We start from the raw sequence: 26,840 nt of genomic DNA, 5'->3' as shown, positions 1-26,840 counted from the left end.
GAAAATCCTGTCTGTCTGTCGGTTTGTCTGTTTGTTTGTGGTGAAGTTACATTATTACTGCACAAGAGTTTTTCATGAACACACGCCCTTAAGTTCCAAAAAAGGAGTCAGAGCTGTTGAGCAGACCCACTGAGCCGCTGCTCAGCAGAGCAATAGCACTCATTCAGACTGAAATCACAAAAGGTACGTTCATCACAGCTATTTTGCTTGCCTAGGTGAATGTGGCCTGTAACAGTTGTTTACCTATTAGACTAGAAAAAGCTAAGGGAGCTAGTGGAAATTATTTTACCCGCTGTTGAGTCTTTTTAAGCTGAAATATAGAATGTCGTCAAACAGAACTTGTCTTTTAAAAGTATTTATTCTTGCAAGAAGAGGCACAGTTTACCAGAGTCACACAGAGTCTGTAGAAGTGTGTGCTACAGAGATTAAGTTACACAAAGTTATATAGAGAGTGATCAAGGGTGGGGGCCTGTGTACTGGAACATCTTGTTGCAGGCCACAACATTTAAAGAAGTGAAGAAGAAGATATGTCTGCAGGCAGTCAGCTGCTGCACGGATCACAAGTTACATGAGTCAAGATTATGATAGCTTGTTTCAAAACAAGTTATAAAACAGTTTACTTATAAGAATATAAAATACTTATAAGAATATAATATTTCCATTACCCAACAGCAAGATACATTTGAGCACGTATATGTTAAACACAAAGAGTGAAGGTGTATTGAGTTCAGAGCAACAGTGCAAGCGCTTAGGCATTTACACAGTATGCTAAGTAGAGATATATACTAAGTAGAAATTTGCCATTGCAGTAGCAAAACCGGTCTTCTCATCACTAAGTAAATCCTTTTTAAGGTCCCATGCTGTCTAGAGTCGGGCCTGGCGCCAAAGGCACACTTAATTGTTAATGTAGTACGCAGTATGCTGCTCATACAGATTAAGTATGTAGTATGATTTAGTAGTGTGATTTTGAACACAGCTTGTAACCTATAACAGTCATTAAGTTGAGGAACTCTGGTAGCACAATTTCATTTTACTAAGAGAGTTTGTCTTGCCTCTGGCCCAGTTGAAGTTCATCCAATGATTGTGCAAGTCCTGTTATTCTCAGTTTGGCTACATTCGACATATTTTCGACTCCACTGCATTCTCAACAGACCTTTTTGGACTTCTGCTCCAGATCGAGCGTCGGAGGGGTTTGAAGTCTGTCAAATCTTTAGCAGACTTCAGGTGTTTCCCACTGATCCAGTGTGTGCTGAACTGTAAAGACTTCACTGGTTTTGATATCTTCAACACCGAGAACTTGCATCGCTGCAGCAATGACGACCTTTGATGACCTGCTGGAGGAGGCCGGGACTTTCGGCCGCTGTCAGAAGCGCATCTTCGCCCTGCTCTGTCTGGTGTCATTGCCTTTCGCAGGTGTGTACGTTGGCATCGTCTTCCAGGGTTTCACCCCGGATCACTGGTGTCGGGACCCCGCGGTTGTAGAGAGGAGGCAGGCGTGCGGCTGGAGCCTGGCGGAGAGTCGCAGGCTGACGGTGCCTCTGGTCAACAGCTCTGGGGTGCTGCAGCAGAGCAGCTGTGAGCAGTACGAGGTGGACTGGAACACCACAGCGCTCACCTGCGATACACAGGAACTGGACCTCAGTGAGGTCCCAGTTACCAGGTGCAAGGTGAGACCTCTGAGATTGATCTAAATCTGTTTGAGGTATTTGGTTATGGAGCAGCAATCTTAGAAAGCTTGCATGTGATTTAGTGGATGGTTTGGTGAGATGACATCTCGAAAACTAAATTATAATAAAATTAGTAGCCTATTAAAATGGTGAGTATGATCACAGCTTCCTGATTTAATTTAAGGGATTGGAAACAGTTTGGGGAATGGTTTGACATTTTGGGAAAAAATAATTTGCTTTCTGGTGGAGAGTTAAATAAGAAGATCAAAATCCCTCTCATGTCTGGAAACATTTAGCCTAGCTCTGTCCAAAGGTAACGCTAATCAACACTTTATATATCATTTGTTTACAGGGATGGCCAAAATGTTTTGATAGTGGGCCATATACAGAAAAATATAAGAAGTCACGGACCAAAGAGAAGTAAATGTGTAGTAAAAAACCTATTTCTAAACCAGGTAGACACTATTCCTCTACATCTGTACATAGCAAATATCGTTTGTCCCTAAATTATGCTCTGAATGTTAAATACAGCTCCTTTAACTTTTAAATTAAATCAATACTATAATAAACTCTATAATAAAATATTGAATGTAAATATGTAAATAAGTAAAATTAAAATGGGAAGAAATTGCCAAAATTACCAATATTGGTTCCTGTTCATGTTAATTTACACCTGCAGGTTTTTTTTTTTGGTTTTTTTTTTAATTAACCCGCAGGCTGTAGTTTGAACACATCAGGTTAAATATGTACAAATACAGAACTTTGCCTCTATACACAGGGCTATGTGCCAGACTATTTATTGTCTATGAGCAGTTTTTCTCCACAGACTAAACAAACCGTGAGATTAACAGGTGCTAATAGCGGGAGTTTGTAATCATAGGACAGAGACAGTTTCCAGTCTCTGTGCTAAACTAAACTAAGCTAAGATAAGCTAAGCTAAGCTAACTGGCTGTTGGCGCCTCAGCTTCATATTTACCGTACAGTGAAGAAGCTTGGGTTTTCATTTCTTTAAAAGTTATGTATACTCCTTTGTCCCTGAAATTATGTTAAAATGTACTTGTTGTTTTAATGTGGTAAAAGTCTGTACTTTGCTTTGTGACAAGTACAAAACTCTTTGGCAGTGGTGTGCAGATTCTCAGGAGGATTTGCAGTTAAAGGTCATTTTTGCAAAAGAGTCACACCAACCAAGCAGCACTAGGTGGGAAGGGCTCCTTCCTTTCTAAATCTGATGTGTAAGCATCATTTTACCATCTGTGGTAAATGCAATGTATTGTTTTTATGTTTTAAGAATGGCTGGGAGTATCAGTATGAACGCAGGAAGTCCTTTGTCACAGAGGTGAGATGAGAAATTTAATGCGTTTCTGTTGCAAATTTGTGTTGATTACAATCACCAAAAAAACACGCTAAACATATCACAATGAATAACAAAATAACACACATAATGTAGGTCAAATCGCAGTTTGGCAATCCTGTGAATTGCAAAGTAAACCCTTTCATATTTAATTGTACAGAAACAAAGACATCTTGTATAAAGACATGTAACCGTCTTCCTTTTGGTCCCAGTTTAACCTTGTGTGTTCAGATGGATGGTTGGTGGACATGAACCAGTCTGCTCTCAGTTTGGGTTTCCTTATTGGCAGCTTTGCTTTTGGTTTCTTTGCTGACAGGTAAGGCATTGAATTATTTTCATAAGCACCTGTAGTCTCACATATTGGCCACAATTACATGTTCATCAGTAGTAACCCAGCTGTATTTGGCAGAGAGCTGACTGTAAGGTTGGTCTAGATTTACATGGCAACATCTATTCGTTTTTTACCCTATTATGTTCAATCAAGCTTCTCTTATTTTGAAATCCTGGCCGCATGTCTTTGTCTTTTTGGCAGGTTTGGCAGGAAGATCAGTTTCCTGATGTCCAACATACTGACTGTGATCGCAGGGATTGGTCTGGCTTTGACTCCGAACTACATCTTCATCCTGGTGTTGAGATCCATATTTGGCTTCGGAGCCAAAGGAGGATGGATGTCCGCATATGTGCTGCGTAATGATGACTTTCCATGTTTCCTAAAACTGAAGTTAACAAGCACTCCAAGTCATATCCGGTAGAATTCTTAATAGTCCTTGAGAGAGATCTGTAAATCATTCATTTCTCTATGCAGGTTTTGTTTTGGTGAAATTAGTTCCGTCTTCTTGTCAGTCACAGAGATAGTTGGAGTGGAGTACAGGCGGATGGTGGGCATTTTGTACCAGATGTTCTTCAGTGTCGGCGTCCTCCTCCTCCCTCTGCTGGCCTACTTCATCACTGACTGGCGCTGGCTGCAGCTCGTCATCTCCGTCCCCAACATCCTCTTCCTCTCCTACTACTGGTGAGAAAGCTCACATTCATTCCAGAATCAAATATAGTTCTAGTGGTAAATTTGGTTGCAGTCATAGTCCTGTCCCTCACGCTCTTTAATGTCTGATTTATGCACTTTGTCAAAATAAAGCCATAAAGTAAGAGCACATGCTTTAGTTTGTTTTGGTTCTCACTAAATCTCAAGTGTCTTTCCTCAAATTTATTACAATGAACAAATCACCTTGCCATTATTTGTTCATCACGAGCGCTCCAACCTTGGTTTTGCTGCCGGTAATCATTTGAGAGATGTTCTTTATTATCCCACACCTGCTCCTAAAAAAGATTTAAATGTTAAACGTGTCGTCCAATGTCGCACATTGTCCCCGGTGTGAAGAAACACATTAGACTGAGAAAGAGACCAAGCTTGGATCGTCCATTATAAGCAAGTGTGCTGTTGAACAGTTTCTGAGGTTTTTGTGTCTCAGGTTTATCCCAGAGTCTCCGAGGTGGCTCATCTCTCAGAACAAGTCTTTCAAAGCTCTGGAGATTGCTAAAGCTATGGCTAAGGAGAACAAGAGGAAACTCAAGAACTCTGTGGTAAATCGATACATCTCAATTCTCCAGAAAGGAAACACAAATACGTATACAAATGTACTAACTTAATGTCACAACTGGATCACGATTACTTGTTTCAGACTCTGACCGACGTGGAGGGTGACTCTTCCTCTGCCTCTCTGTTGGACATGATCAGAACTCCAAACATGAGAAAACACACTTTCATCCTCATGTTCAGCTGGTGAGACTCATCTGAAATCACGGGTTTGTTTGGTTAAAAAAATGTAGCCGACATTGAATCTTCTGGTTTGCATCTCTTTCAGGTTCACCACCGCTGTGGTTTATCAAGGACTCATCATGCGGGTGGGGATAGCAGGAGGAAACGTCTACATCGACTTCCTTATCTCTGGCCTGGTGGAGTTCCCTGCTGCCTTCCTCATCCTCTTCACCATCGAACGCGTTGGCAGACGCATTCCCTTCGCCTCCGCCAACATTATAGCCGGAGCCGCCTGCTTTATCACCGCCTTAATCCCTGACAGTGAGAATTACTCTTTGTCAGCGGAAAGAACCACAAGATAATGCCAAAGACCTGCATCATTATAAATCTAATAAAAGTCAACACAGATGTTCTGTCTAGAAAAAAAAGGTTGAGTTTAAACTTTCTAAATATGCACACGATCCTGTAAATGCTCTTTTGTCTCCGTGCCTCAGACATGTTCTGGTTTAAGACGCTGGTGGCCTGCATCGGTCGGCTGGGGATCACCATGGCCTTTGAGATGGTGGTGTTTGTTACAACCGAGCTCTACCCGACATACGTCAGGTGAGGTCAGACTGACCCACTCCACTTTAACATTCACGACACAGCAGCTCTGGTATCAACACGTTCTCACTCCCAACTCGTTGTCTAGTGTCCGATTTGGACGTTTCGGGAATGGCATGTCAAGTTTTCGCTCCTTTCAAAATAAACTTCCAAAGTAGGCTTAAGTTTAAAGTTTACTACAAAACTACTTGGTTAGGCTGAGGAAAATATTGTGGTTGGGGTAAAAATAAGTAAGCTTGTTACATAACTGGCGTGACTAAATAACGGATGTTACGTAATACAACATTTTGGCAAAATAAGTAAACATTGACTTAGTGTCACATGGGACACAAACAGCGGTCCTCTGAGTGAAAGTCCTGTGTTCGTTTGACCTGTCCGACCTCTCATCCCACCCTCCCTACGCAGACGTTTTCACTTTTTACACTATCTCAGTCGCTCTGATAGTCTAATAATGACACATGAGGGTTTACAGTGGCGTTAGTTGAAAGTCCAGAGCGTCAAATACAGTAGCTAAAGGGTGCGTCGGTATCGGACTCCGAGGGACACGGCGGTATTTGGCGAGTTGTGAGTGAGAACAGGTTGCTGGAATTTACAGTGTAATTGCTAAATGTTTGTTAATTGGATTACTAAATACAGGACCCTGGGCGTGTCAGTTTGTTCCAGTCTGTGTGACGTCGGAGGCATCGTAGCTCCCTTCCTGCTCTACAGACTGGCGGTCATCTGGCTGGAGCTTCCGCTCATCATCTTCGGTAGGTTGTGACACTGCCACAAACGTGAGCGGAGGGGTATACGTATATGAATTAGATGTTGTTGTACTCTATCTTTGTCACCCATGTTTTTACTTAGTTGCCATGTATGGTCTCATAATGCTAATGCTGGTCAGGTGATCTGTGGCTCCAGGATCAAAGGTGTAAGGGGTAGACAGAGTTTTTGGAGTTGGACTAACCTTGTGGACTTTACAATTATTACCCTGTGAATCTATTTAGTAGGTGATGTTGTCTTCATAAATTGTGTGAAGCATACATTTAAATCTCCATTTAGTTAATTTGTTTAGTGTTGTCAGGAGGGCTTCAAAGGCACCCAAATTCTTTGAATTTCCTCATGTAACCACATCTTAATGGATAGAACATAGTAGCTCTCAAATTATAATTGCATCCAGGCTTAAAACTTAAGATGATTGAAGGTTTCTGAAAAGGGACCAAGTGTGTGCACATCCATGCAAAGATACTCAGGTGCAAGACACAGGCCTGCACACTGTTAGGCTCCAAATAGATATATTATTTCTCTTTCATCTTGCAGATTGTAACGCTGAAAAGAGAAAAAGAGAAATAAACAATTTATTTGGAGCCTCCTTCTTGCCCTACAGTTATAGGGTTTCTGACATTATTAATTATTAGTTATTTATTGTGGCCTTGAAAATGTTAAAGCTGCTGTGCACTGATGGCCCAAGGAATCACGTCATCAGGCCGACTCTGATCGTATAAATTGTGGAGGACAAGATTGAGATGTTATTGCTTATTGGAATGCCTCTACACAAAATGATTAATTTCAAATTGACCATTAAATTCAGTATTTATTTTACTGGTAACAGACTGTTAATCTGTTAGTTGATTGCAACTGATGGATTTTATTCTTATTATCCTGTAATGCTGCCATTGTTGGGTTCCCTGCCATGTTTGTTAACTGGATGCAATGCTTGCAGCTGTTTAAGAAATACTTTTGGATTTTAATTGTTCATCGAAATGTGAATGTACAGCATTTTAAATAGTGAGGATGGCACACTCACATCACATATAGAGATACAACCACTAGACATCTATTATATTATTGACTAGCGAAGCCCAAAGTTTGTAGATTAAGGCTGGGTTGCACCAACAAGGATTATTTTAGTCTAAGATTAGTTCGAATCAGAGTTTAGCAAAAGGTTTACAATTTAGCACAATTAAAGCTAATCTCTCTATATAATAAATCTAAGTTTAAACCAACATTAGCTAGTTTAATCAATATGGAGATACTTGCTTACCCAGATTAAAATGAATGAATAAATAAATACAGCTAAAAAGTCAGTTAGTTAAATGTCCATGCGATGGCTCATCCTTTGAGAAAAACCTGTTGGCTGAATTAATGAAGCAATATGGCCAAAAGATAGAAGATAAAAAAATAATAATCATAAACTCAATTGGCTTAAGTCTGTCCCTTAAATATCTTCGTGGTACTTGATTATTTTGCTCAACCCATCTCAGAAAGGCAGCCATTTTAAAGTTAAACCTCCTGAAGTGTAAGTTTAGAGTTCCTACCTGAATAACATTTTAATTTAGATTTCAAAGTTTTGATGACAGCAAATTTAAGCTAGTTTTAAAGTTTTTGCAACATGATTTGCATGATTTACCATGATTTAATCAGGTTTAGAAATGAATCCTTGTTGGTGCAACCCAGTCCAAAGGTTTTCATTTATACAGGGGTGGTCGCGTTCATAGCTGGAGGTTTGGTGTTGTTCCTGCCTGAAACCAGAGGAGTTCCTCTCCCTGAGACCATTGATGATGTTGAGTTTCTGAACAGGTGAGAAATCTTTCCCAACACTCCCAAAAAGTAAAAAAAAAACAAATAAACTGTAATTTTCTTTATTTACTTTACACCACAAACAAACTTGTTTTTTATAGTTGTCATTTAATGAAGTAACTGATGCTTAATTTTAGAGTAAAATTGCAAAGGGCTTACATGTCAATGAATTAAATGTACCATGAGTGTAAGAACAATTATCTGAATATAATAAAATGAGTGATTCACCTGAAACAAATTTGACGTGTAGGAATTAATGCAACGTTAGTGTTTTCTATCAATAACGTGTGTTTTTGTTCCCAGGAAAAAAAATGATGTAGTGGAGAACTAACAAATGAAGAAACCTTCACAAACAGACCTGACAAACAACATGGAAGCAACAACTGCGTGACTGACTGTGTGCACGTATGTGTGTGTGCGGACTTATTCACTGTGATACAACAAAACAAAGAAGGTTTTTTTTTTCCTTTACAGACAATTTCTTTAAATCATGAATTCCCAATTTTATTTTGCATTCTGTTTTATTGTTCAACTCTTATAGAAAACAAAGCAGGAACATGATCTGCTTATTATGTTTCCGCCACAAAAACACCTGTTAATATCAGACTAACTTAAGTAGTCGTGCTGGAGCAGAACAGTTCCTGCACGTTAAAGTATCTTCAAAAAGCACAATGAACTGTCGCTTTCTGACTGTTTCTCATTAATTGGCTTTGATGGTTCTGTCGATCCAGTCGACAAACTTGGAGACTCGGGCGTAGACGCCGGGCTTCATGGCATTGGCGCATCCCAGGCCCCATGATGTCACACCCTGCAGGATGTACTTGTTCTGGGAGTTGCACACCAGAGGGCCGCCGCTGTCACCCTGCAGGGAGAACAAATGTCACGGTTCTCAGTTCAACTGCTGCCAAAACAGTTATTGATCTACAAGTGACCTGGATATGGAAAATGTATATCTACCAACCGATCTAGATGGGTTTGATATTTACAAACAATTCAAGATATATATCTAAAAGACGCCATCTTTCTTAGTTTAGCTGCTAATTCTGCCAGTAGAGACTTCCCTCACATCTGTATTTATGAGGTTTTGGAAAATCATACCGTCTGGATTTCTAAAAACCGTGGTATACACGGTAATATCGTCCAAGCTTACTATACCGTTTTTCAAAAAATCTTCCCCAGTATCCATTATTTTGTTTGGTGGTTTCGTACCTGGCAGCTGTCTGTTCCTCCCTCGATGTTACCGGCACACATCTCGTGGTCTTTGACTCTGTTGTTCAGGTACGATGGACGATTGCAGATCTTGTTCTCGATCACAGGGAATCCAGTTTCCTTCAGGACGCCATCACCCCCCGTACCTGCGACACACCGCCACACATTTATTCAGGTTCAGAATATCTGGTGTATCTCTTAATTAATTCAACTAGAACTAATGCATTGTGGTCGTATGCCTCCGCCCACCAGTCAAGTTGCAGTTTACATCCATGTCTGTCCAAATTGTCATCCCTTAATTTTTTTAATCTTATTAGACATTTGTGTTTGATTGTCATAATTAGCATATGAATTCTTGAGTTATGGCCAAAAAAAACGTGTTTTGAGAGGTCACGTGACCTTTGAACTTCAGGCGTTCCAGAAGCAAAGCAACACGAGATACAATGTGTTAACTTTGGCTTGTATATGAAATCTTTTCTGATTATTGGGCTTCTATTTTTTTGTCACCTTTCGACACTACAAAATTGCTGAAGATCTGATAACAGTCTTTACCTTAAAGAATCTGTAGAGCGACCTATTAGTCACTGAATGCGGAAGTCTCCGTTTTACACATAGTGAGGACCTACTTAACATAATAAATAGTCTTAACTCTCATAAAACCCTTTGAAAAAGTGAGAACTGACCAAATTCTCCTCACTTTTAAAAACAACCCTACTCTTGAACTAGTCCTCTCAATGACATAGTATTACAAGAACACACACACACACACACACACACACACACACACACACACACACACACACACACACACACACACACACACACACACACACACACACACACACACACACACACACACACACACACACACGTACGTACGTACCTTGAGTTTCACCCCATCCGGTAACATAACACTCAGTTCCACTGGGAACGATGTAGTCCTTCTCTGGCAGACAAACTGGCAGGACTTTGTCATTTATTAGTGCCGGGCTGAAAGCACAAAAGAAGTACTCAGATCTTCTAATTAAAAATATTAATACCACAGTAGAATTACTCTGTGACAAGTAAAAGTAATGCATTCAAAAAGCTAGTTGAATAAAAGTATTAGCATCAAGTTATCATGCAGTACAGCCCATTTTAGAATAATGTATAAATTATGATAATGATGCAATAATATGTTCATCACTTTATAGTTGCTGTTGGTAAAGGTTGGGGTTATTTTATTAATTTTAGGGGTGTTGCGATACACTGATATTGACGATAACTGTGATATTTAAAAAAGGAAATATTGATATCATGTCAAAACCCTGTAGCGCCATTTGTATCATATTTGATACGTGAGTTTCAGAGACCTCTACGTAATTAACATGAGCAATACTTTCCTGAAAAAACTGTTGTATACAATCCTATACATGTATGCTACCATCTGGTGGAGTTTCCATGCACTGCAGGCAGTAGCAGGCATTTAAATTCCATTTCCAAAATGGCAGCCGTCACGAAGTGACTTTTTCGTTTTCGGCAGGGAAATCGTTGCTAATTTTGAAACAGTTACGGTAAGAATAACATTTATAGTGTTACTAATATTTCAATATGACTATTTACTGTATTGAAGCAAACTATAATTACTTCATATTTCGTTCCTTATTTTATAGTAAAATCGTGTTGAAAACATAGGTATCAAATATGATACAGCAGGCTTATAAGGTAATAATTCACCTGTAAATTCTTGTATTGTATTTCATTATGCACTCTGGATTATGCCATATCACAATGCCAAATACATTGTTTTGGTCATTTAATTAAAGTAATTAAAGGTAGTAAGATAGAGTGAAAATGTATGTTTTTTATGTATAAAAAAGAAAATCCTTGGCTATCATAACCTTTTTATATTGTTAATTCATTCATTAATTAAAAAAAAAAATTCAGAGTAAACAATCAGATGCAAGCAATGCACAGGCAATCACTTCTTCCATGTCTACTGTGGGAAATGTAAAGTCTATCTTTGCCTGAAAAAGGACAGAAACTGTGCTTTTCCTGCCACAAACAAACAGGTTGTAAAAGGTTGCTGTTTGGGAAAAAATAAGAACCAAACCAACTGAAATGTTCCAAATGTTCCAAAAGCAATGCAAATCATTAGTTATTGTTTCTAAAATAAACATTGTTGTGATCAATAAATTGACAAATATGTCTGATGTATCAAATGTGATACAAAAAAAATATATATGTAAATACAAAAAAAAAATATTTTTTTATTTTTTTTGACTAAAGGTCCAATAAACACTTCAATATCAAAAAAATCTGAATTTTCTGAATATTATATGATGTGTCAGGCTTTACAGGGTTACACAAGTGATAACATTGTGTGAATACTCCTGCACCTCTTAAATTATGTAATATATACAGTTATGGTTACAGACTATCTTTACCTCTCTTCACTTGTTTTTTTTTTTAATGCAATACATTTTCCAAAGAAGAGACCAAACGCACAATAAACAAAACTAAAGATGAACTTGACTGATAGCAGTATTATTATTTTTTTTCTGCTATTGTTGGTTGATCAGACTCACCTTTCCAGTTTGAGCAGAGCGATGTCGGCTCCATTGGGTCCCAGTATCAGTTTGTTCAGGTTCTTCTCTTGTTTGGACGGCTCATTGGCTCTCTCTGTATGCACACCCAAGAGCACCTTGTAGGCCGAAGGCCGTTTGGACCTACAGTACACAGCACATAGCACATCAATAAATATACTAACTAAATTTGGTCTTTAGATGTGTTGTTTTTAAAAAAAAGAAGTAATTCTTCTGACCTCTCCAGGCAGTGTGCCGCAGTAAGGACCCACTGAGGGTCAATCAGAGTTCCTCCACAGAAATGAATCCCTGTGCTGATAGAAAGAAACGCACAGAAATGTATTTAAGTGGGACAAAATCAACAAAGATGAACTGGCACAGACACATGGCATCACACAGACTAAACACACAGGGGAGGTGAGGATGATTAGACACAGGTGAATCCAATCGTGGGCGGGGTAGACAATCACAAAGACGGACTGAGAAGGGCAGGAAGAAGAGCAGGAGAGGTGAATAACACAAAATAAAACAGGAAATAATGAAATGTCAAAATAAAAGTAAACACAACCTAAGGAGCAGGACGAGACATGACAAACTATCCATTTAAGCTGCGTCAATTCACAAGTCTAGATTTGACTTGTGATAGTTGAATTTAGTTTTTTCTCTTGAACTGTTGAAGAAAAACCCATTCCTGCTTTAGAATAATTGTAACTGGGTTCACTGGGTTTGGTAATTTTGGCGCGTGAGCTCTGTTTTGATTTTGACACTAATAAAAGAGGGTCGTGCTCTGTGGGTTTTATTTTGCTAATTAAAATCAATTAAGATTTTCCAATATCTAAATACCACAGTTCTGTTATTAACAGAGGTTAACTTCCATTTCTCTAAAAGGTAATGTTTGAAGAACCCAGAAGGTCATTTTAAAAACATTTACAGCTGTTTTGAATGTATTTCAAGAATCCTTAAAGACTATTTAAAAACTATTTCAATGGAAAAAAATATTCTCAACCTATTTCCCAAGTTGTGACTGTCTGGAGTGTTTCAACCATAGATGGTTAATTACCTTGTACAGAAATAAGTTGTTACTTATGTGTCCCCATGTATGCCAATACATGCAGGTCAAACTGGGGCTAGGTCACTTTTTGCATCAATACAAAAATGGCATCTTCTTTTAAAAGAAAAGCCAGATTCACATATACTTTTCTGATATATCGCAAATGTCGTACATCCCTTGGAATCATAATTCAGCAATATTCTACTCACTTGGTCCGGAGGCTGATTTGCCAGGGCCACGAGTAAGCTTTAGACACGCAGCCTCCTACGATCCGACCAAAACAGCGCTTTGGTTTGGTGACCGGCGTCCCACATTTCAATCCAGCTGCAAAAAAAAGTTCACGGTCAGGAATTTATACGTTTGAATTGGTATCATTTAAAAAGACTAAAAGTTTACAGCCATTGGGAAAAGGTTTGACCTGAGGGTGGAGCCAGAAAAGCCATGTTAAATCAAAACAGTTTATCCTCTTTACAGTTGCCATTTTAGCCTGCAAGAAACGGCTCTATATATATATATAGATAGATATATATATAAAACTGAAATAGATTGTATTACTCATCATAGATTACTTATTACTCATCATCAAAGTGTTACCTTCACAAGTTGTTATTGGAAATAGTTGATTAGTTTCCAGACTCGTAACTTACTTAATATCAATGAGAAGAGAACTAGAGTGGACCGGAGCTGGGCTGGTCGGACCAGGCAGCCGAGTGGACAACACTGCGGGAAAGGAGTGGAGCGACTGTGGAAAGCTAATCAGGTTCACTGGGGTTCAGGTAAGGACCGCATCCTTTTCTTGTTGATTGGCAACCAGGGCGTTGTTAGTAGCTAATTAAATCCCCTGGTGTCAAGGGCAGTTTTTTTGTTTAACTTTTTTGCATTTTTAGAATGCTAACATTAACATAACATGGACTTGATTAAGATAGTAAAATAACAATATTTAGCCATTAGTGATTTGTTAGAATACTAATGTTTGCATCCATCTCAAAGTACTTCTGATGCTGATAAGAATGAGGTCAACGGGAATATTTTGACCATTTGGTGGCAACAAATGACAAGTCAATGGGATTACAAAAGTCAGTAGGATTTATCCTCTGGAGACAATGAATGTTTGCACCAGTTTAATGGCATGATGGAGAGATTATATATCTAGTCTGGCCTGGGAATGCCTCAGCGACAGCGTTCCCCAGAAAGAGCTGGAAAACGTTGCTCGGGAGAGGGACATCTGGAATACCCTGCTAAGCCTGCTGCCCCCGCAACCCGGTCTTGGATAAGTGGAAGATGATGGATGGATGAAATATAGACACATTTCTACCGACAGACCAACCTACTGTCATCCTCACTATTAGCGTTCACATACCACAGTCAGGGATCTGGCAATAGTCCCATTTCTTGTTCCTGTCAGTAGTGTAGCACCACGGCCCGTTCACATCGCCATCTGGGTTTCTGCATTTCTGTTTGCGTCACACAGGGACAGAATCTTTTAACTAAAAACACTAATTATTACCCTCCTTTCTTTATCATTTAAGCTACTAAGAGCAACAGCGCACTCCCTGTGGACAAAAGAAATCTTCTAATTTTACTGCAGCAGGGTCTGACAGTCTGCCCCCTCGCAGTCCAGAGTGAAATGTCATCACTGCGATAGTTGATGATTCAAAATGGTTCATACAGGAATGCACACACTTACATTGCCCTCCAGACCTCTAGTGGGGTGAGTTTGTGGGGTGAAGCTGGTGTGTGGGTGAGGGCTCTGAGCACTCCAGGCCTGGCAGGTCACACCCAGAACGGTGATGGAGGTTGGACCCCGGTATGTAGCTCCATTTCCAGTCTTACAGTCTAACACAGCAAAAGACAGAATGTGTGGACGACAATAGGATAAAACGAGCTAAAAATCTGACAAATGTCCCGGTTAAAAAGAATTTACCAGTCTGTGGTGGGGTCTGGGTGGGGATTGAAGAGCCCGGGGAATTCGGAGGTCTGGGTGTGGGGTTACCTCCTGAAGGATTAGTGGAGCATTTCTCCAAGTTGCAGTACTCCCAGCGGACACTGGGGTCTGTAGTGTAACACCAGGGAGCTTTGTCTTCGTCAGGATTCCTGCACAGATTCCTTCTGAGGTCTCTGTTGAAAGTGAAAACCTGGAACTTCAGGTCAGCAGTAACCAATATCTTATTAGGTTTTATATTCTACTCCTAGAATCACACCTGAAAGGGACCAACTAATTATCTGTTGCCTTGTTTGTTTTATATACAATATTGGCAATGCCACCAGGGGGAAGGATTTGCCTCAGACTTTAGTAGCTAAAGACTGCTGCAGGAATAATTATTACATCTCGGAAATGAGTTAGGCACTTCTGCACGTCTAAAAGTTGATTGGTTTGTTGAATGGGTTTTTGTTCAGATGCCTGAAATAAGGTCTGTGGTTAATACAAGCTGAAGAGATTTTAAAGTTTTGTTCTACGAAATAAAAGTAAATTCCCCTCTCGACAATTTTTAAGCTTTAATATGTCTTAAAAAAGACGGTTGCTAACAAGTGGCTAAGTGAGACTACTAAACCTCATCACTTGAACACATTTTCCCCTTTAGCTTAATAGTGGTGATGTGAAGTCATGTGACCGTGGTGTTGTTTGTTGATTGCCTAATAATAACTTTCTCATTCTGCTGATTACATTCATGCTTCAACAATTGTAAAGCTTGTCTTGCTGGACAATATGTTTAAGTATCATAAATTGTTTGCCACAGAGCTTACTTTCTGCAATAATTCAAAATCTATTTGAAAAATCCCATTGGCTTTCTGTTGAGGGAACCAGGGCGATGGAAACTTCCGGGTTGGCCTACAAAAACACGTCATCACTGCCACTATCTCTAACTAGTGAGGTGGAGGTTGCCTAACTAGATGGATTGTACAGTAATGTGGAGCTTGCTCTGACCAAATACCCAAGAGATTTTTAAAAATATTTTCTCCTCTGAACTCGAGCTTTCATGTGGTTGATACCAAATCATTTGCCTGAAATGTTCAGGCCTAGTGAATTTGGAAAATAAGGGTCAAAAAGGGGTAATATCTGCATTTTTAGATATAAAATGTATTAGAAGTCTCTATTTGATGCTCACCCTTTGGGGAAATTCTGTGGAGTTTTTTGGTGGCTGTGAGGAGTCATGGCGCTCCAGCTTTGACATCTTTTTCCACTGATGGTCTCTGATGTTATGCCGCGGTAATTTGACCCGTTCCCCTCATAACAGTCTTCCTCCTCTGGGGGGATCACTGGCTCATCTGCAACAAGATGAGCAGCAAAAATCAGACTGATTCATTGATGCTCTCTAGTGTATGTCCATCAGCACTTTCATTAACATTATTGTAATTGCATGACAAATCAAGTTAATTTATTTCAACTCATCATAGCTTTGCAAGTCTTTTATCCTTCCTTTGCAGATTCACTCTTTCTTAAAAGTACATGCGCAGATTATAGGACACTTTTGAGCATTTATATAAATCATGTTTCCATATAGTACAACTGCTCAGCTTTGCAAAATTTTCTGAATCAAGTGCAGCTGTTCCTGAATCATCATTGATCTGTGTCATACTTGGTCCGGCTGCGTCCCCACAGCTCGGCACTTTGCAGTACTCCCAGCGTGTCTCAGGGTCAGTGGTGTAACACCAGGGCATCCTCTCGTTGTCTGGGTTACGACAGTAGTTGCTATCCAGGCCCCTGAAAAACAACAGACGGTAATAATGATGAACACAGGTAAACCCAATGATAAAAGTAGCATGCCAGTGGTCGTTCATTTATGAAAAATCATTTTCCTGTTGCTGCTCTTACTTGCACGGGTAGTTGTCTGGCGAGCGGTTGTGATTTTGTGGCGTCTGTGTCGACCAACTCTGGCACCTTTTGCCAGATTCCGTCACAGCAATTGTGCCTCGGTACGCTCCACCTTCCCCGGTGGCACAAGTCAGCTCTGGGACGATGGTGGGAGGCTCGGACGCTGAACAAAGAAGATGAGATGGACTGTTAGAACTCACATGAAACAACAGTAGCAGCAGTGTTTTAAATGATTACAAGAACAATGACACTGAAAAACAGTACTGTAAAAACAGGAATATTTTATGCGTTACATGATTATCAATAATTAGAGGCTGTATCTGAGTAGCTGCATTTTTACCATCATTTAGGACCTCTGTGATAATCTGTTTCACATTGAAAATTTGTGAAATAATGATACTGTAACAATATAAATATAAACAACATTAGAATTTTTCTTTAATCTGATATATTCTATTGTTCCTCAGGTTGCGGTGCAGGGTCGGTTCGCCAGTACGACGCAGCAGGTAGTGGTCAAACATCTTGCTCGCAGGTACCATGTCAGATTAAAGGGTAAGTATACATATACTGTATATCTCTGGTTCTTAAAAGCTGCAATTATACTTGCCATGTTGCTTGTAAATAGGCCTGTATTTCAGCTGTTACAACGGTGAAACAGGGCAGAAGTAAAGGAAACATATCAAACAGGAGGACTTACTGCAGCGGGGTATGGAGCAGAAGTCCCATCGTTTGGAGAGGCTGGTGGTGAAGCACCACGGTTTGGGGTCTCCATCTGGGTTTCTGCAGTAGTTCTCCTCAAGATACTTCTCTGGAAGACTAGAGGAAGCATCAATGGAACGAATAAATATTTAGGACAAAGAAAACAAGATTCAGCTTCTGAAAGATGTATTTTTTGATTGATTGAATATCATCAAATCCTGCTTGTGGTTGATAGATAGATGTGCTGTTTGTGGTCTTACGCGCTGGGGATGTAGCCATGGTTGTGAGGTTTCTGGGAGTCCCAGCGCTGGCAGGTGAAGCCGTTTTCTGTAGTTAAGATTTTGCCTCTGTAGTCCTCACCACTGCAGTGCATACACTCCTCTGTAATGGAGCAAGCAGAGATGCATCACACGACCTCTCTCCTGTTTTGATCTACAGTAGACATTTTTGAGGACACTCTATAGTGCCTACGGTGCATTTTACACTTCAGCATAATTTCGACACTCAAATTAGATGGTGGACGGTGAAATAGCGGGAGACTAGGTTTGTGCCTAAACATCGTTAATATCACACACAAACAAACACAAGACACAGAATAAATGAATGTTACCAGTGCAGCTGGTTACATTGCAGTGTTCCCAGCGGGTGTTGGAGTCGGTGGTGTAACACCAGGGTCCCCCGCTGTCTCCATCAGGGTTTCTGCAGAAGTTAGACTCCAGGTCTGCACGTGGGTGTTCCTCTGGTGTGAAGCTGCAGCAGACACATTGAGAAAAATTATATGAAAAAAGTATATGATTTGATGTGTAAAGTAACAGGATGATATGTAAATACATACTTAGGCCTGTGTGGGTATCTTGCTGCCCATCTCTGACACGTCTTTCTTGTTTTTGTCTTGCTCTTTGTTCCTCTGTAATCAGTTCCTAATCCATTCACACACTCCAGGAGGTATCCTAGACAAAATAAAAAAAACCCAATATACACCAACAATATCAGCATTGTATGGAATTGGAGCAAGGCATAAGGAAAAACATGAGAGGAGAAAGAATTTCTATTTATTTTGCATTTCTAACATGAAGTCAAAATGTGAAGAATGAGGTCGAATTTTTAGTATTAGTGCCAGGAATAAGAGAAAAAAAGTTGAAATGTTACAAATAAAGCTGAAATATTGAGAATAAAGAGGCAATGTTGAGAATAAGCTTTTGAGAAGAAATCAAACTAGTAGTGTTAGCACACATACTTCCGTAGCAGTCACTGTATAATGCACAGCAGGGTACAATAATCTAATTCTTATCTAGTGGAGAAATGTATCAGTTAATTCCTGGAGTGAATTTATCTGATGCCACTGAACTAATGTTTTTTTGTTGAAGTAGTGTTCAATCTGCGACACCTCTTCACGGCATTTGCATACATTGTCCAAACATCTCTGATCATTCAACATAGGCTAAACAGTAACCACAATGTAATGGATACTAAATATCATGTAGAATCTAAAGTGAAGCAGTGTGTAGACCTTTCAGTATGTGTCACAGTTCATAGGACACAAAGACAGGACACTATAATAAAATAAAAAAAGACGTGGCTACTTATACTAATGAAAAGACATACCTTTTTTTTCATATAATGCTGCGCTACTTCTTCGCAGGATAGTCTCTGTTTTGGAGTTTGCTGCTGCTGTCCAACACTCTTGGTCCTTTTCAATATACATGAAAGCCCTGTGGAAACACAGCAGGTGTCAGGTCGGGATGCCAAGCCTCAAATGTAAAAGATTGATTGTGAATTAAAGGGAAAAATTGGATTCTTAAAAAAGGTGTGACCTTACCGGCAGGTGAAGGATGTTTCTGCATCACATTTGGCAGCACACTCAGCCACATTGTTTGATGAGTACTGTTTTCTCTGCAGCGCCAGGATCCATGCTCCTTCAGTTTTAGCGTAGCTGTCCACATCAGTCCCACTAACTGAAATCAGAGACACAAATATTAATTTACCTTTAGATATACAGCCCGTTAATTGTCATTGATGTCATCTGAGCTCAAGGTTGGCTTCAGGTTTTATGTATGAAGTAAAAAAACAGTAAATGTATTCATATAAACAATATAACAAAGCTGCACGCTCATATGAAAAACTGACATGTAAAATGAAGGATCAATTGTAACCCCCCCCAAAATAAATAAACAAATAATATATATATATATATATATATATATATATATATATATATATATATATATATAATAATAAACAAATAATAAATCGAATAATAGTAAAAAAATAAAAATACACAAGGTATTACAGTAGTTCCTGAGTTAAGCTGTATCGAACACAAGCTATTGACATTCAACATTATGAAATGCAAGGTTAAGTAAGAAGGAAAAACTACAAAAAGGTATGCACACTTTAGAGTATACATATAGGCTATACTTTCAAAATAGAAAAGATAATAACATGTTCAAAACTGCAGTCCATCTACCATTTACCATTGAGTAACAGCGAGAAATTGCGTCATCTAATTTGCAAGAGTTCTGGGAAAACCAGTGTTGACTAAATTGCAAATATTGTGATTGCGACATTAAACTGTCCTTACCATGACAAACAACATGGTAGGAAAACACTAAAGTTACAGGATGTGTTGCTGTAAGGTACAGTATATTTACTGCTCTCACACGGCAACTGATACATCCAGTATGCAGTTTTATCATTTAATTCTAATCTAGAAATTTGTGATTAAAGAAATACATTTAGGTTTAGATTGGGTTTCTGGGATGGACATTTAATCACAATCAGGCCAGTGCTCTAAAGTGCATCAGTTTGAGGGTTGTGACCTTTGAATTGTGTAAGAGGACTCAGTGAAACACATTTCACCCCGATGACTGTTCAAACCAGCATAGAAGCAGAGAAATGTGACATTTAGAAGTTATGTTGTTAGTCTGACTTTGTTAAAATGGCATCGTTAGAAACCCAAAACAGAATATGAGTCTGCAATAAAAAAATGTGAGTCAAAAAAAAAATTCATGCAAATGGCTTAAAGCAATAGTTTTGACATTTTGGGAGATAGTTTCGAGGCTGATATGAAAAGATTATTACGGTTCTAATTTCTTTGCACTAAAATTAGGTTAGCTCAGCATTAAATCTGGAAGCAGGGGGAAACTTCAGTTTCAGCTTCAGTCATCATGCTAAGCTAACCTACCTATCTTTTAGCTGTGGCTTTAGATATGAGTGATATCAGTCTTCTCATTTAACTCGTAGTCTTTTTTCACAAAATATCTAACTGTTTGCTGAAGATTTGATATCAGGCCCCAAAGGTTCTTCTGGCAATTAAAAAGCTGGCTCAAGTGGCCCAACAAAACAATGTTGCACTTGCTTCAATAAATGTTGCTAAAAGTTCTTTGCTTCGTGGCACAGAGGTTTACCTTAAGAACATGAGAACATGAGAACTTGTTCAGCAAAGGCGTTTCCATAATCCATTTACTTTAACTCTTTTTCGACAAAAGCAAAAACCATTTCAAACGAGCTTAACAACTTTACTGTGCAATTGAATCTATGCTCTTCAGAGACTTGGTAGTAACCACATCAAGTGGTGATCTGATAATTATAATTTGACTGTACGTCCATGTAGATGGAATAATCTGGTGCATCTCATTTGAATTATATCAGCCACTGTTGTCACATTGACATCTATTATTCTAATAAGTGACTTCTCAAATTCTATTAAATGCCATGTAAACTACACCTGAACTACACCACATGTATCTGAAATGGAATGAAAAAAATGTGTATTCATTGCAACATTGTTGGTTGTTGGTGTGATCACAACAATCACAATCACTTCAATCCTAGCCTGTCAGGCATTTAATGTGATCTCTTAGATATGATTTTACACAATTTTGAACACATTGAAAGTGAACCAAATCTATTTCATGTGCATCCAGACGTGTTTCTTAATAGACCCCGGCATGATTGAATAGTGCAAATAGTATTGAAAGAAGATATTTAATGAGTTTGGAGACAGGGTTTTCCTGATGAAGTACTATCACAATGAAGTATTATCCTCTTTTAAAATATTTTATGGCATTAAATCATTGTAGAACCATTATTAGTTACTATTCAAAGATGCCAATATATCTTACCAGTGCAGATCAGGGCACCCAGAAGGAAAGCTACCTTGTATAGGTCCATGGTGAGGCCCTTATACTAGTAGCTCATAGTCGACGAAGTCTCCGAGGTATCTCCTGGTATGTTATTGGGCTCCTTTTAGCATGTCGAGAAGATAAACAGGACAGCCCAACCATTAGTCAATCATTGACCAAACTAGGAGCAAAGAGCAAAGAGCATCAGGTCAAAAACCCTGTTTATGTGAGAATTTGGAACATTAAATGTAACGTCGTTTCATGCTCTCCGCCAATGTTACGTTAAATTGAATATTTTTGAACGTACCATCTGTTCAACTCTTTCCTTGTTTGCAGTTATGAATTATCAGTTGGAGAGCAGGGAGAGATGCACCCAGAGGCTTCTGGGTATTATAATGTAATACCGTCTACTGGTGAATACTATGAGATCTAGTTCAAATGAGATCAATATGTATAGTTAATATTCTGCTAAAAAGGGACCAATGTCCTCAACTGCAAACATGTGATTACAAAACCGCCTACTTTCAGTGTGTTTTAGGGCTAAGTAACTACTGTTCAATTCTGAAAATGTGTGCCACTGTCTTTAAAATAACTTGAATTTTAGGGCCAATTTCAGGCAAAACTTTTGATTGAGTTAATGGTGAGAGTTTTCTGTATATAAGCTCCTTTCGGAGGCTCTTTGATTGCTTTTATTCTGCATAATAAGAAATAATAATAATTTTTAATGCAGGACATTAACATGTAATGTCTACTTTTTGGTATTCCTGTTTTTACTCAAGAAAAGGAGCTGGGGAATGTTTGCATTGGGAAACCAGATGTTTTAAGACAATTAAAACAAACCAAAGAAAAAAAACAAAGAGAAAACATAACCTGCCTCATTACACTGATGCCACCAAATCTGAAAATCCAAGGAATTTAATCCACTATACCATTCCACCTCCTTTCTATCTAGTCCCCTTTAAACACACCTCTGACCATCATCCATCTGTTTCTTTTATTTTATCATTCTTATTGCAAGAAAGTACAACACTTGGAGTCTTTACAGCATCCAAAAGAAATCTATCAGCCTCATGCACACACAAACCCTCGCAAAATTTTCCTAGCAAACCACGAATGCACCACACAATTTTCTGCACTATATCAACCCTTATCTTGCACTTATGACTTCTCCTCTGTCAAGACTGAGACAAGCTTTACATTACTAATCATTTACAAAGATAAACCTTTGCTTTGTCTTGCTTCAATAATTATAATGATAAAACTGCATTGCTACCATATTGGTTTCCTTGAACTAAATCTGAACAAATGGCAACCCATGAAATACCAGTAACGTCATGCAGAGAGTGCCATTGTTGACCCATTGTAACTGCATCTGAACGGAAAGGGAGGCTAAATGAATGAGCTGTTGAAGTTGATCAAGAATGGGAAAAGTACAATAGAGCTATTGATAATGATATCCACAATTACAATCAACATAAGATTTACTTTCATTTAAAATCATTGGACATTCCTTGTGGTTGGTGGGACCAATGATGTTAACCAGCCCCTTTTAAATTAACTTTTCTTCTTGAAAAAAAAATGATTTAAAAATGAAAAATTAATGACATCAAAGCTCATCCAACATTTTCAATTACCAATCAAAGTTCTAAAGATGTAAATCAAATAAGTTAAAGGAAATAGCACAAGCAAGAAGAAGAAAAAAAGGGCATATGTGTGTCTGTACAGAACACAGACAGGTGTCCATTTCATTATTCTAGTCCACTGTAGAGGGTTGATTTTGCAACCAATATATGAATATGTGCGTGATCATTTCCAAGCCTCTCCGGCACCACATGGGGAGTCCTAAAATACCCAACCCTAACTTTCCAGCCAAACTCAATCCACATAGGACTATTTGTGATCCCAACATCCTGTTTCCTAACTGAACCCACCAGATGTATCTGAGAAACAGTCATTGGAAACTGTTTGAAAAAGGGCGGGCACTTATCAATCAATCAAAGTGTTACCCAAGCCAGTCGGGAAAAGAGCCAAACATATGTTCTATCGAGAAAATCCATCAGTGCTGTTCTTTGCTCTTCCTTCAATGAAGATATACTATCAAGGTGTGATGGCGAGATGAAGCTTCATGAAGCATTGAAGCTTTCCATCCAATTGGTTCACTCATGGGCCAAAGCTTCATGGCGCTTTATTTGCTCTACTGTGTCATCAAGTGGACAATACATGTAAAACAGGCAAAGTGATTATGACACCATGGCTTTGGTGTGTGAAGCTTTGAATTGAATAAATAAATGAATGAATGATGTTTGTGATATAGATTGCAAACAAACGCGCAATAAAGTCCCAAGTCCACAAAATGTGAGGGGGGATCCATTGCGTTTCGCTGCCCCTTATATTTCGAATCACACGCCAATCGCGAGGCTTCGAACGTCACCACATACGTCATCAACACAAGCCTCGATACGCCCTTCACAAAAGTTCTGAAATAACTTTCCGTGTCATCTCAAACACACCTAAGCCACACCCGTAGCTGCCAGTAGCTCCTCACAGGACGCTGATTGGTTTGTGGTCTGGCTTACCAGACCACAAACACATTACTTGAAGCCTGACAAGATGGATTTTTGTGTGATATGTGATCCCGTGAATCTTGCATGACCGTGCAACTAATTTGCGTATTTAGATTCAATCACTATGTTAATACCAGGTGTAAATGGGGCCTAATTTTCCTAGAAGGATGAATCTTAGTAACTTTGGTGATCCTCTGACTTCTCCTCCAGCCCCGTGAGATTCACATTTTTAGTTGTTAGTGAAATGTCTCAACAAATGTGGGATCGAGTACAGATTTCCATGGTTCTTAGAGGATAAATGCTAATGGCTTTGTTGATCATCTGACTTTTTGAATGCCACTAGCAGGTCATGGTTTTAATTTGTTCTATACTTTGGTTTATGACCAAATACCAGGAAAACGAAGGACATCCAGTAGCGCCGGCAGCCGTAATTCTGAATGGACTGTACATATTCTTGGAGGTCTTGCTGTAGCATATTGTTGTTACTGCCCCATTGTCCTTATGATGATGCTAAGTGAAGGTATCTGTTGCTTTTGCACCTAATGCTGACTTTTATTACACATTTCTCTGGGCTATGGCGCCTTATCCACTTACTTTGTTTGAAATTGGTCTGCAAATATAGATTTTGTTCAAAAGGGTCTTTAGACTCCATTCAGACCATTTTTACTGAACATAAAATCCTCTAAATGGACTTTTAATGGACTCTTCAGTTTGAATACCATTTTAAAGTAAAAACTCCATTACCTTGTCCTATTTCTAAACAAAAGCAGATGGATGTTATGAGAAATAATCGTTGATGTTTTTCTGTGATGCTCCCACTTTCAGCGATAATAACACATATCTTATTGTTTCACTGAGAGACTCGGTGTATCGGTTTTGTTCTGATGAAGGTCAGTCTGTTCCATACAGCTGGACCACAACAATACTTCACGTAGGGGATGCGAGCGAGAGGTGTGGGCTCTGCAGTGTCCAAGGTTTGCTGCTCAATCAATATCCCACTGTTAGACCTCAATTCTGGTATGTCCGTCTCTCCATAGAAAAGGGAAGAACAGCTGCTTTATTTTGTACGATCAAAAGAATCTATTTTTCTTAATTCACATACTTGGTGTATTACAGCTGGATGTGTTGTAATGCCTTTTGTGTTTCCTTTTACTCTTTTACCTTCTATAGCTGTTTGGTTTTATGGTGGTGATTGGTAATTGGTAATTATGTGGTTTTGGCCAGTATTCCCTTGAAAAACTTTTTTTTAATGGAATTTTCAAGAAAGGTTGAACTAAAACTCAACATGCAATGAATTATTAGTTCGTAGTAATACAGACTGCTGATTGACAAGATTAACTGGTGACAGTTTTATTCATCAGAGGAATGAGGAATCATCTTTTTCTCTTCTTTCCTGCTTATTGGCAGAGATGGAAAATTCCATCTCTGCCAAGTGGGCCAAGTGTGTGTATTTGACGCCCTGGGAGTGAGACCAGTCTTTACTATTTATTTATTTATTTAGCATTTCCAGCAGTAGCCATTAAATGTTTTCAAATTAAGTAATTATCTTTCTATATAATGATTTACATTATTTGTGGCAGTCTGACCTACCTTGCCGGATTCACTTGAAACTAATTTTATCTCGAGACATCTACCTCAAAGTTGACCTAATACAGCTTTCTCAGAGCTGTATAAAGTTACTGCAAATTAAATCATGAACTCAAGAATTCAGAACTCAACCTGCTGCAACTTAAAAAAAAATCTGAAAGCAGGGAAGAAACAACAGAAATGTCGCATTTGGACAATGCACTGCATTTACAGTGCTGTGAAAAAGTATTTGCCCCCTTCCTGGTTTCTTATTTTTTTGCATATTTGTTACACTTAAATGTTTCAGATCATCAAACTAATTTTGATATTAGATGATGATTTAATTTATTATTAAGGGAGAAAAGCTATCCAAACCTACTTGGCTCTATGTGAAAAAGTAATTGCCCCCTAAACCTAATAACTGGTTTTGCCACCCTTGGCGGCAACAATTGCAATCCAGCGTTTGCGATAACTGGCAATGAGTCTTTCATGGCACTGTGGAGTAATTTTGGCCCACTCTTTTGTTTGTTTTAATTCAGCCACATTGGATGGTTTTTGAGCATAAAACAGCTTGTTTATTAAGGTCAGGCCACAGCATCTCAATCAGATTTAAGTCCAGACTTTGACTAGGCCAATCCAGAACCTTCATTTTGCTTTTTTGAGCCATTCAGAGGTGGACTTGCTGGTGTGTTTCGGATCATTGTCCTGCTGCACAACACAAGTGCGCTTGAGCTTGAGGTCACAAACTGATGGCCGGACATTCTCTTTCAGGATTTTCTGGTAGAGAGCAGAATTCATGGTTCCATCAATTATGGCAAGTCGTCCAGGTCCTGAAGCTGCAAAGCAGCCCCAGACCATCACACCACCACCACCATGTGTGACTGTTGGTATGATATTGTTTTTATGAAATGCTGTATCAGTTTTACGCCAGAGTAACGGAACGCACACCTTCCAAAAAGTTCAACTTTTGTCTCGTCAGTCCACAGGATATTTGCCCAAAAGTCTTGGGGATCATCAAGATGTTTTTTGGCAAATGTGAGACGAGCCTTTGTGTTCTTTTTGGTCAGCAGTGGCTTTCGCCTTGGAACTCTCCCATGGATGCTATTTCTGCCCAGTTTCTTTCTTATTGTTGAATCATGAACACTGATCTTAACTGAGGCGAGTGAGGCCTGCAGTTCTTCAGATGTTGTTCTGGGGTCTTTCCAGACTGATACATGTCAATTACTTTGTTTCTCATCTGTTCTTGAATTTCTTTACATGATGTGTTGCTTTTTGAGATCTTTTAGCCTACTTCACTTTGTCAGACAGGTTCTATT

General features: G+C 39.0%; 2 protein-coding genes across 2 annotated transcripts; one reads left to right on the top strand and one right to left on the bottom strand.

Annotated features, from left to right (window-relative positions):
- Positions 1-164: 164 nt before the first annotated feature.
- LOC137870985 (solute carrier family 22 member 2-like) lies at positions 165-8,343 on the top strand. The gene is made up of 13 exons (XM_068708511.1): positions 165-183; positions 1,175-1,667; positions 2,956-3,003; positions 3,231-3,334; positions 3,551-3,705; positions 3,862-4,030; positions 4,485-4,596; positions 4,695-4,795; positions 4,878-5,092; positions 5,266-5,374; positions 6,011-6,123; positions 7,834-7,933; positions 8,237-8,343. The coding sequence occupies exons 2-13, from the start codon at positions 1,314-1,316 to the stop codon at positions 8,262-8,264; spliced, it is 1,608 nt and encodes a 535-aa protein (XP_068564612.1). The 5' UTR covers positions 165-183; positions 1,175-1,313; the 3' UTR covers positions 8,265-8,343.
- Positions 8,344-8,435: 92 nt separating this feature from the next.
- plg (plasminogen) lies at positions 8,436-21,504 on the bottom strand. Its single transcript, XM_068708510.1, has 19 exons — positions 21,395-21,504; positions 19,090-19,225; positions 18,876-18,982; positions 18,106-18,220; positions 17,881-18,020; positions 17,531-17,651; positions 17,269-17,387; positions 16,572-16,734; positions 16,336-16,460; positions 15,865-16,024; positions 14,682-14,875; positions 14,445-14,593; positions 14,118-14,211; positions 12,967-13,081; positions 11,946-12,020; positions 11,710-11,850; positions 10,026-10,132; positions 9,143-9,288; positions 8,436-8,795 (listed from the first exon to the last, which is right to left on the bottom strand). The coding sequence occupies exons 1-19, from the start codon at positions 21,441-21,443 to the stop codon at positions 8,634-8,636; spliced, it is 2,418 nt and encodes an 805-aa protein (XP_068564611.1). The 5' UTR covers positions 21,444-21,504; the 3' UTR covers positions 8,436-8,633.
- Positions 21,505-26,840: the final 5,336 nt, after the last annotated feature.

The sequence above is a fragment of the Cebidichthys violaceus genome, unplaced genomic scaffold (assembly GCF_023349555.1).
Source record: "Cebidichthys violaceus isolate CVI_PGR_0920_01 unplaced genomic scaffold, fCebVio1.0.p SCAF_14, whole genome shotgun sequence".
NCBI lineage: Eukaryota > Metazoa > Chordata > Actinopteri > Perciformes > Stichaeidae > Cebidichthys > Cebidichthys violaceus.
The sequence above is the reverse complement of the archived record's forward strand: the minus strand, read 5'-3'. Positions and strand labels throughout refer to the sequence as shown.

Coding starts and splice junctions, on each gene's coding strand:
- LOC137870985 (XM_068708511.1), top strand. CDS start 1,314: ATGACGACCTTTGATGACCTGCTGGAGGAGGCCGGGACTTTCGGCCGC. Junction 1,668..2,955: donor TCCCAGTTACCAGGTGCAAG/GTGAGACCTCTG, acceptor TTATGTTTTAAG/AATGGCTGGGAGTATCAGTA. Junction 3,335..3,550: donor TTTGGTTTCTTTGCTGACAG/GTAAGGCATTGA, acceptor TCTTTTTGGCAG/GTTTGGCAGGAAGATCAGTT.
- plg (XM_068708510.1), bottom strand. CDS start 21,443: ATGGACCTATACAAGGTAGCTTTCCTTCTGGGTGCCCTGATCTGCACT. Junction 14,212..14,444: donor CTAGAGGTCTGGAGGGCAAT/GTAAGTGTGTGC, acceptor TGACGCAAACAG/AAATGCAGAAACCCAGATGG. Junction 11,851..11,945: donor GCGGCACACTGCCTGGAGAG/GTCAGAAGAATT, acceptor TGTGTACTGTAG/GTCCAAACGGCCTTCGGCCT.